The 10,383-nt window shown below is 54.1% G+C and overlaps 1 protein-coding gene and 1 pseudogene across 1 annotated transcript; one reads left to right on the forward strand and one right to left on the reverse strand.

Moving 5' to 3' along the window:
* Positions 1-1,961: 1,961 nt before the first annotated feature.
* DECR2 (2,4-dienoyl-CoA reductase 2) lies at positions 1,962-6,074 on the forward strand. The gene is made up of 9 exons (XM_049767991.1): positions 1,962-2,102; positions 2,471-2,539; positions 2,915-2,966; positions 3,261-3,396; positions 4,208-4,332; positions 4,398-4,491; positions 4,638-4,742; positions 5,122-5,330; positions 5,827-6,074. The coding sequence occupies exons 1-8, from the start codon at positions 2,023-2,025 to the stop codon at positions 5,328-5,330; spliced, it is 870 nt and encodes a 289-aa protein (XP_049623948.1). The 5' UTR covers positions 1,962-2,022; the 3' UTR covers positions 5,827-6,074.
* On the reverse strand, positions 3,762-3,851 carry LOC126002368 (uncharacterized; annotated as a pseudogene).
* Positions 6,075-10,383: the final 4,309 nt, after the last annotated feature.

The raw sequence follows: 10,383 nt of genomic DNA on the forward strand, positions 1-10,383 counted from the left end.
CCTCAGATAAAGGAGAGACAGTCCTCAGGAATAGGAATGACAGAACCCTCAGCTACAGGAGAAAGAACCTTCAAGTACTGCTGGATTAACCGGTCTTCACCCTAATCAAAGATGGATTCTACTTTACATCTCCAAGTCCCACATGGGTGGGAAGAACTTTTGGGTAGGTTCTAGACTCCAATCTGTTCTCCACCTGGGGGGAGGGGGTGATCCTACTCTTCAAAATAAAGACCAGCTCTGGAGGATCTTGCTCTTTCCATGTGGTGGAAGGGATCCCCCCCAGACTAATTTCATCTGTCTAGCTTGATTTGGATTATTTCCTGCGTGGGGCCCGTTTCCAGACCTGCATCCTCACTCTCCTCAAAAGTGGGGTGTGAGGAATTATTTACAATGGACAGGAGAGACAGAGCCCTCAAATATTTTTGAATTAACCAGTCTTCACCCTAATCAAAGATGATCTACTTTCCATCTCCAAGTCCCACCTGGGCGGGAAGAACCTATGGGCAGACGCTCAACTCCAACCTGTTCTCCACCTCTGGGGGTTGGTCCTTCTCTTCACAATAGAGACCACCCCTGGAGGACCTCGCTCTCTCCACGTGGTGGAAGGGACCCCCCCTCAGACCAGTTCCATCTCTCTAGCTTGATTTGGATTATTGCCTGCATTGGCCCCGTTTCCAGACCCGCATCCCCACTCCCCTCGAAACTGGGGTGTGAGGAATTATTTACAAGGTAGAGGAGAGACAGAGCCCTCAAATACTGTTGGATTAGCCGTCTTCACCCTAATCAAAGATGGATTCCACTTTCCATCTCCAAGTCCCACCTGAGCAGGGAAAGAACTTTTGAATGGGCTCTCGACCCCAATTTGTTCTCACCCATGGGGGTGGTCCTTTTCTTCAAAATAAAGACCATCTCTATGAGGGCTGGTAGGGGCAGCTCATGACATGAAGCTCATCACATAGAGTGATAAGTGCAGTTGCAGAGATGACTACACTGAAAACTATCATAACAATGTGAATGAATGAGGGAAGTAGAAAGCCTGTCTCGAGTACAGGTGTGGGGGGGGTGGGGAGGAGAGAGATCTGGGAAATTGGTGGTGGGAATGTTGCACTGGTGAAGGGGGGTGTTCTTTACATGACTGTAATCATACAACTATAATCATATTTGTAATCACGGTGTTTAAATAAAGATAATTATAAAAAAAAAGACCATCTCTGGGGCTGAGAGATAGCATGAAGACAGGGTGTTTGCCTTGCATGCAGAAGGACGGTGGTTCGAATTCCAGCATCTCATAGGGTCCCCTGAGCCTGCCAGGAGCGATTTCTGAGCATAGAGCCAGGAGGAACCCCTAAGCACTACCAGGTGGTACCCAAAAACAAAAACAAACAAACAAAAAAACAAAATAAAGGCCATTTCTAGAGGATCTTTTTTTTGGGGGGGGGGGCCACACCCGGCGGTGCTCAGGGGTTACTCCTGGCTGTCTGCTCAGAAATAGCTCCTGGCAGGCACAGGGGACCATATAGGACACCGGGATTCAAACCAACCACCTTTGGTCCTGGATCAGCTGCTTGCAAGGCAAACACCGCTGTGCTATCTCTCCGGGCCCCCATTTCTAGAGAATCTTGCTCTCTCCAGGTGGTGGAAGGGATTCCCCCCCCCCCCACCACAGACTAATTTCATCTGTCTAGCTTGATTTGGATTATTTCCTGCGTTGGCCCCGTTTCCAGACCCGCATCCCCACTCCGCTCGAAATTGGGGCGTGAGGAATATTCACAAGGCACAGGACAGACAGAGAGAGCCCTCAGGTGGAGGAGAGGAGGAGCCCCGAGGTACAGGAATGACAGCCGCGCCAGGTACAAGAGACGGGGCTCTGCGCTTGCGCCACTCCAGCAAGCCACACTGGGGCGGGGCCTTGACCTTAAGGGGCGTGTCGAGGGCGGGACATCCGGTCCAGGTGCCCCCTCCCTCCCGCCGGAGCGCAGCTCACCGGTGCCGGCGCTGTTGTCCGCTACTCTCGGTGTCGCCATGGCTCAGCTGCCCCCGGACGTGATCGAGGACGACTGTCTCCCCGAGTACCGCCACCTCTTCAGCCCCGATCTGCTCCGGTGAGCTCCGAGCGAGTGGGGGCATTGCACTGCGTGGGGGGACCCCGGGGTGCCACGATAACGAGGCGGTCGGCGTGCAACTTTGCTGCCCTGGTGACCCGCGAGCCCGGGGAGCTTTGGCCTTGGCTCCTTCAGCGCCTGTTTGTCTTGGCGGGCACCGCTGCGGGCGGCTCTAAACTTTGGGCCTGAAAGTTGTTGGCAGGCGACTGCAGTTTCTGCAAAAAGCCCCAGGGAATCCCTAAAATGCAAGCTCGCCCATGTCACCCAAGACCCCGTGTCTTATCAGAGTTTGGCGGAGATGCCAGCGACCCCTCCTCTCACTCATTTTCTTTCTTCCCTCCTCTCACTCATTTTTCTTTCCTCCCCAGGGACAAAGTGGCCTTCATCACAGGTGGGGGCTCTGGCATCGGCTTCCGCATCACTGAGATTTTCATGCGGTGAGGATTCTCTCCCCATCTCTCCCAGAGCAGCAGGGAGGGCCAGGTGTAGGCCTGTTCTTGCCCTCAGCCCCAGGGCACCAGGCCTGTTCCAGCCTCCAGCCTCTCAGCCAGCACCCAGGCACTATTCTGGTCTTGAGCTCAGTGCCTGGGGCATGGAGCCTGAGAACAAGCTCTGTCACGCCTGCATCTGACCCCGAGACTTGGAGGAGGAGGGCTGTGTACCTCACTGTCCAGATGCCCCCAAGCCCCAGTTTCTGCATAGCCGCTGACCTACCCAGGCTACATATCACTGAGGGGATTGGGGGTACTCAAGGCAGGTTCCACATGGGCTGTCCACACCTGCAGGCCTTACACATACCCCTGGCTTTGCAGGCACGGCTGCCACACGGTCATCGCCAGCAGGAGCCTTCCAAGAGTGACAGCGGTGAGGGCCTGTGGGGGGACCTAATCGGGGCCTAATGCTGGACCCTCAGCCCCATATAGTGCCTCTTAGGGGCCACTGTGCTGCAGAGTCACAGTTGGTCAGAGCCAGGGGTCTGAGATCCTGGCTGGGGGACAGACATGGGATGTCCTAGAAATGCCACCCAGAGAGTGGCAGAGTGGCAACCTGGACTAGGCCTTCTCCACAGCCCCAGGACACATCAGCCAGTGTCCGGCAGTCTCCTCTAGGTTGAGATCCCCCTTATTTCTGGCCACCTGCCTTCTCTGTGGCTTCCAGGCTGCCCAGAAGCTGACTGCTGCCACGGGCCAGCGATGCCTCCCACTATCAATGGATGTCCGAAACCCAGCAGCTGTAACAACCGCCGTGGACCAGGCCCTGAAAGAATTTGGGAAAATTGATATTCTGGTCAACTGTGAGTGCCGGGCCCTGCTGAGGGGGGTCAGCAGGACCTAATGGGGAGGGGACAGTGGGTGCAGCCAGTTGTAGCCCCCAACCAGCATCTGAGGGTGAGGCCCAGCTAGCCAACTCCTCTTTGTCTGTTTAGCTGGAACTGAATCCTGTCAGGAGCAGTTTACATCCAGAAAGTCCCCCGAGATAACAGCTCAGTCAGAGGAGCACCTGTGTGACAGGTGGGAGGCCCAGGCTCCATTCTGTTCCTGCCAGGCCCTGAGCACTGCCCAGGAGCAGCCCTTGAGCACCCCTGGGTATGGCACAAATACCCAGCAGAGAAAGAAAACTGAAGAAACTAATTCCGTTACAACTTCTTTTTTTTTTTTTTTAAATATGGAACGCTTCACGAATCTGCGTGTCATCCTAATCTTCTCTGTATCGCTCCAATTTTAGTATATGTGCTGCCGAAGCGAGCACCCGTTACAACTTCTTTTTTTTTTTGTTTTTTGGGCCACACCCGTTTGACGCTCAGGGGTTACTCCTGGCTATGTGCTCAGAAATCGCCCCTGGCTTGGGGGGACCATATGGGACACCGGGGGATCGAACCGCGGTCCTTCCTTGGCTAGCGCTTGCAAGGCAGACACCTTACCTCCAGCGCCACCTACCCGGCCCCCCGTTACAACTTCTTAACCAATGCTGATAATAGTTCACATCTGAGTTGGTGAATTCGGTCCATTGTGGCTAACAAAGACTGGGTCAGCAGCTGCCCCACCCTGGCTCTTAGGGCAGGTTCAGCCTTTCAGGGTCCAAGTTCTTCTCCTGCACCCCTGCAGCTGCTGCTGGGAACTTCCTGTGCCCTGCCAGTGCCTTGTCCTTCAATGCCTTCAAGACTGTGCTGGACATCGACACCCTGGGCACCTTCAATGTGTCTCGTGTGGTCTATGAGAAGTGCTTCCGGGTGAGTGTGCTGACCTGCTGGGCAGGACCCCATTGCTGCCTACACTTACATCCCCTCTGTTGCAGGACAATGGAGGGGTGATCGTGAATATCACTGCCACCCTGGGTACCCGGGGACAGGTGTTGCAGGTGCATGCGGGCTCTGCCAAGGCAGCTGTGGGTAAGCTGCTCTCACACGTCACTCCTGCCATACTAGAATAGCTTAGGGCCAAGGGGGAGAGGCCCCCCCCACTGGTTTGCTCACACACACCCCCCAGGGCCCAGCAGGCCCTGCCTTTCCCTCAGGCCTGCCTGATCCCTTCACAGATGCAATGACCCGGCACTTGGCTGTGGAGTGGGGACCCCAGAACATCCGCGTCAACAGCCTGGCTCCTGGCCCCATTGGGGGCACTGAGGGCATCCGGCGGCTGGGTAAGTTTCTGGGAGTGCCTCAAGCCCCTTATGGGCTTGTGACTCCCCCAATACTCGGCTCCCACAGCATCTCATCCTGAGGTCACAGCACAGACAGTTGCCAGTTCCTCACAGCTCTGTAGAACTAGAGGCCAGTTTGACGCCATGGTGGGCCAAGGCCAGCTCAAGTCTGTGTACACCTCATGTTATCCAGAAAAGGCTTCTGCTCTTGGAAGACATGGCCAAGGACTCTTGGTCAAGCATTGGGAGCCTTGGGTTCCTATGGTGTTGTCACCTGGGGCCACTGTTCACCCCATCTCTGGGCTTGCCTGGCACTCCAGGGTAAGGGCAAGGGCAGACCTTGGGGCTCACAGGGCCTGAGCTTTGGATGCCTTCCCAGCTGGTCCCCTGGCCAACATGCAGCTGAAGGCCCACGCCAGTCCCCTACAAAGACTGGGGAACAAGACGGAGGTAGCCCACTGTGCCCTCTTCCTGGCCAGCCCATTGGCTTCCTTTGTGACGGGCACCATGCTGGTGGTGGACGGCGGCTCCTGGCTCACCTTTGCCAACGACATTGGCTACCTGGAACGCTTATCTGCTAAGCTCTAGGTGAGCAGTTCATCTCACTTTCTGGGCTCTTCTGTGTCCTCAGCCATCTCACTCAGAGTTGAGCCCCCTGCACAGACCCTAACATTTCCCCACTGGCCTCTGGGAACATTCCAGATGTTCTCAGGCACTTCTGAGTCTATGCTGTATGACAGATTTGGCCATAAAGGGTCAAGTGGGAAAGGGTCTTCTTGGTTGATGAATGGTGTCCGGGGCCAGCGGATGATCCCCCGGTCTCCCAGATATCTGTTGAACATGAAGAGAATGGGGGAGACCCACTTCTAGGCCCCAGTGCTGAGCTGGTCCCATGCACTGTCTGCTCCATCCTGCCCTTGTTCCTCCTCCCTTACATGTTCCCTTCCCTTTCCTCTCCCCTGCTCTGCCCCTCTGTGCATCCTGCTACTCGGGATGCCCTGAGGTGACAGAGCCACCCCAGGTGTGCAGGAGGCCAGTGCTGGTTTCCCTGATGACCTCTGGTGACCTTGGACTCTGTCCACAGGCTGGGAGTAGCAGATGGAACCACATGCTACACACAGCAGGCCATATCTGCTGCCCTGGAAACCAGCTGCGTTACAGCCCTCGCCCGCACACCCACACCAGTTGGTCTCACAGGGGGCTGGCTCACTCGGCTCAGCATGTGGAGGACCCATGTCTGATCCTCGCATCTTGTCCCCCAAGCACTGAGCCAAGCGTATCCCCTGAGCGCTGTTGATTGTGGTCCAATAAACAAAAATAACAAATACAAAACCCCGAGAGATAGTGGGATGTAGCCAGGCTACCTGGACTTCACACTGACCCTGGGCTGGCAAGGTGGGTGCCCAAGGGATCAGGAGTTGCGGCTGCCCAGTTGGGTCAGCTTAGACTCTAGTCCAGTGGTCCTCAAACTATGGCTCGCAGGCCACATATTGTATTTGTATCTGTTTTGTTTCTTCATTGCAAAATAAGATATATGTAGTGTGCATAAGAATTCGTTCATAAGTTTTGATTTTACTATAGTCAGACCCTCCAATGGTCTGAGGGACAGTGAACTGGCCCCCTGTTTAAAAAGTTTGAGGACCCCTGCTCTAGTCCGTAACTCCAGGCCTGGGGCCTTCTGGATCCCCTTCCCATACCAAAGGACAATTCCCATGGGACCACCCCACTCACCCCCACCCCTTCACATAAACATGGTGCCTATAATTTGCCCAGAAACTGCATCTCTTCAAAAATCTCAATTGTGAAAACAGCTGGTCACTAAACTTCAGAGACATTTTCAGAGGAAACAGAAAAATGCTTGATGGGGCTGGAGAGATAGCATAACGGGTAGGGCCTTATATGTGGCCAACCTGGGTTTGATCCCCAGCATCTTACATGATCCCATGAGCACTGCCAGCAGTGGCTTCTGAGCACAGAGCCAGGAGTAACCACTGGGGGCTGGAGAAATATCACAGCTGTAGGGCGTTTGCCTTGCATGTAGTTGATCCAGGATGGACCGTGGTTTGAATCCTGACATCCCATATAGTCCCTTGAGCCTTCCAGAAGCAACTTTTGAGCGCAGAGACAGAGTAACCCCTGAGTGCCACCGGGTATGACCCAAAAAAGAAAAAAAAAAAAAAAGAAACAACACTGAGTAGCACCGGGTGTGGCCCCAAATCCAGGAAAAAAAAAAAATGCTTGCAAGTGAGGGGTGGTTGGACCAGGGTCTCAGAGTAGACTTGACTTCAATAAGTGATGCTCAGGTTTAGCCCCAGCTTCCCTGAAACAGGGAAGGCCAAAGAAATATGGTCGGATCCCCACCACCCCCAGGCAAGCCCATTTTGCTCCATCTGTGTCTAATATTCAATAGGATTCTTTTTTTTTTTTCTTTTTGGTTTTTCAGCCACACCCGTTTGATGCTCAGGGGTTACTCCTGGGTACACACTCATAAATTGCCCCTGGCTTGGGGGGACCATATGGGACGCTGGGGGATCGAACCACGGTCCTTCCTTGGCTAGCGCTTGCAAGGCAGACACCTTACCTCTAGCGCCACCTCACCGGCCCCTTGATTCTTTTTTTTTTTTTTTTGGTTTTTGGGTCACACCCGTTTGATGCTCAGGGGTTACTCCTGGCTAAGTGCTCAGAAATCACCCTGGCTTAGGGGGACCTTATGGGACGCCGGGGGATCGAACCGCGGTCGTTCCTGCGGTCGTTCCTTGGCTAGCGCTTGCAAGGCAGACACCTTACCTCTAGCGCCACTTCGCCTTGGCCCCTCAATAGGATTCTTTACTGTGAGGATACCCTTGACTGGATTACCCACGTGAATATTCACTGGCTGCAACCCTATGTCTCTGGGGCCTCTCTGGCTACAGTGAACCCCTCTTAGGATTGCAGCCACACCTATGCTGGGAATCCCCAGGGTTTGGGCTGGGCCTTTGAGATCCTTTCAGAACCGCTGGAGAAGTGCTTGTGAGGAAGCTATCCTTGAGTTGCTCCAGCCCAACTTCTAGGCTGCATTTTGGGTTACACATAAGCTATTTTCCAGGGATCTCCTGGCCTGCTTCACAGCAGGAGTGGTGGAAGGGAGCTCTGCAGAGGAGGGACCTCGGACAAGCTGTCTTCAACCCTGAACCATGCCCCCACATTCCCTGTAAGAACCGTGGGACCCCTGGGCTGGTGCAGGTGGTTCCTGGCTCTGACTCGATGCTTGGTCCTCAAGACTGTTTCCTTCAGTCCTGGAGAGTGGGAAGAAGCTCCCACACACTTCCCCGGCTTACCCCATGATCTGAGCTGCTTTGGACCTGGGAGATGACTCAGATGAGACCAGGTTCTCCGTGGTCCCCCAGGCCCTGGGAGTGAGCACCAAGCTTACCCTAGGAGAAGCTCCTGGGTACCTTTAGATGTGACCCCAAAACAACCAAAGGGTTGCTTCCCAGGGCAAGTCAGGGATGATGCGCCGTTTTGGTGTCGCCACGAGAGGGCGCTCTGCCTGCATTCCCCCTGCACTTGTCCTGTGCTGCCTCTAGAGGGCGCTCCTGTACCTTTCTGGCGTCCTTTATCCTGGAGCTGCCACCAGAGTAGAGGCGCTCTCTCTGGGCTTTCTGGCAGCTGCCCTGGAGGCGACTCAGCCCAGCAATGACGGGGTTGGGGGATGGCAGATGGTCCTTGGGGCTGGAGGAAGAGGATGGGGGTTGGCCCCAGCTCCCACAAACCAGCCCTGCCTGTGACAGGGGCGCCCACATAGGCCGCCCCTGATCTCCCTGAGATGCTCCCTGAGACGCAGCATACACTCTGGTGGCAAGGAGCGGCTTCGTTGCCTTAAAATAAACCACTAATTCGGGGAGCTGCTGCTGACTCCTGCTGCCATAGCAACTTGGCGCTCTGCTGGCTGCAGTGGAGGTTAGTGGGAAGGGATTGGTCCCACCCTCCGCCTAGTGCCATGAGGATGTGTCTCCTCTCTCCTGGGGCCTAGTTCTTGTTGCTTGTCTTGGGGCCCTTCCCTGCTGGCATGGGGCCATCTGAGAGGAAGACAGGGTCCTCCTTGGGTCTCATCAGCCTACCCCAGCTTCCCTCCAGAGGGGATGTGGCTGTGCCTAGCTACACCACAGATGTGTGTGTGGACTCAGAGGTGAGGGGTTTCCTGGGGACAGAACCAGCTGGGGTGCTTTGTGGCATGCATCTGGCTATTCAGAGGGAGTGTAGTGGGCCTGGCCCTGTCAATATTGGGGGTGGAGGGGTGAGTCCCTCCTCCTCTTGGGATTGTGATCTGCCCATCCCTGGCTGCATTGAAGCATCCCCGATGTGCAGGCCCAGCACCTGGGAAGATCTGTTTGCTCCCTATGGGCCAAAACTCAACAAAGAAACTCAGAGACATTATTTCAAGTTTAATCCTTTTTTTTTGGGGGGGAGGACCCTTTTTGAATGACTGCTCAGAGGCCATGCCTGGTGGTGCTCAGGAATTGTATGACTCCCAAAGTTGGTACAAAGGCTATGGTGTAACTGCACTCAAATTAAGGTCTATGCCTTAACTTGTCTATTAAGTCTTTGACCCATATTTTGTGGTTAAATAATATTTCAGGATTGCGAGGAGATAGCGAAAATAAGGTGATTGCTTTGCTTGGGTCCAAACCAGTTTTGAGGGCTGGAGAGATAACACAGTGGTAGGCCATTTGCCTTGCATGTGGCTGACCCAGGACTGACCCGGGTTTGATTCCTGCTACCCATATGGTCCCCTGAGCCTGCCAGGAGTAATTTCTGAGTGCAGAGCCAGGAGTAACCCCCGAGTGCCGCTGGGTGTGACTCAAGACCAAAAAACCAAACAACCAAACAAACAAACAAAAAAAACCAGACCAGTTTTGACCCCCTGACACCTCATATAGTCCTCCTGATCCCCTTCAAGAAGTGATCCCTGAGCACAGAGCCAGGAGTAAGCCCTGAGCACCTCCAGGTGTGGCCTAAAACCAAAGTAAGTCAAATGGGGGTGGGCTGTAGAAAGAGGACAGTGGGAAGAGAGCTTTTCTTGCATGCAGCAACCTGATTCCATCCCTGGCACCACATAGGGACCTCCAGTACCACCAGGGGTCACTTCTGAGCACAAAGCCAAGAATAGCCCCTGAGCAGCACCTGCTATGGTTTCAGCCACCTCCCCAGGACACATCTGTCAGAAAAATCACAGGTAACCTTTCTCCTTGGATTTAAGGGGGTTGGCACATGGGCTCTGAGGCTGGGCTGAAAAGCTGACCACCTGGGTGGCTGATCAGGGTTAGGTTTAGGGGTGAAAAAAATCTGGAACCGTCTAGCCCCACTCAGCTGAGTCTGGAGGATTTAAATTGTTCCTTACAAACGCATGTTCTAATTTTACTCTAAGAGATGTACTGTACTAAATTTAAAGGTGAGGGAAAAAAAAAAAAACTTCTTCCTCACTGAATAAAATCTCAGTAAACACGAACGTGGCTCTGTGGGGCAGATCCTGAACGGAAGCTCCTTCCTGAGTCTGAAATTGTCTTTTTCAAGATTGTGGCTTAGAGGGGCCATAGAGATAGCATGGAGGTAGAGTGATTGCCTTGCATGCAGAAGGACGTTGGTTCGAATCCCAGCATCC

Source organism: Suncus etruscus, chromosome 2 (genome assembly GCF_024139225.1).
Source record: "Suncus etruscus isolate mSunEtr1 chromosome 2, mSunEtr1.pri.cur, whole genome shotgun sequence".
NCBI lineage: Eukaryota > Metazoa > Chordata > Mammalia > Eulipotyphla > Soricidae > Suncus > Suncus etruscus.

Bases quoted from the DNA above. Each gene is read 5' to 3' on its own strand.
- DECR2 (XM_049767991.1), top strand. From the start codon at position 2,023: ATGGCTCAGCTGCCCCCGGACGTGATCGAGGACGACTGTCTCCCCGAG. The intron at 2,540-2,914 runs GTGAGGATTCTC...CTGGCTTTGCAG, and splicing joins ATCACTGAGATTTTCATGCG to GCACGGCTGCCACACGGTCA. The intron at 4,492-4,637 runs GTAAGCTGCTCT...ATCCCTTCACAG, and splicing joins CTCTGCCAAGGCAGCTGTGG to ATGCAATGACCCGGCACTTG.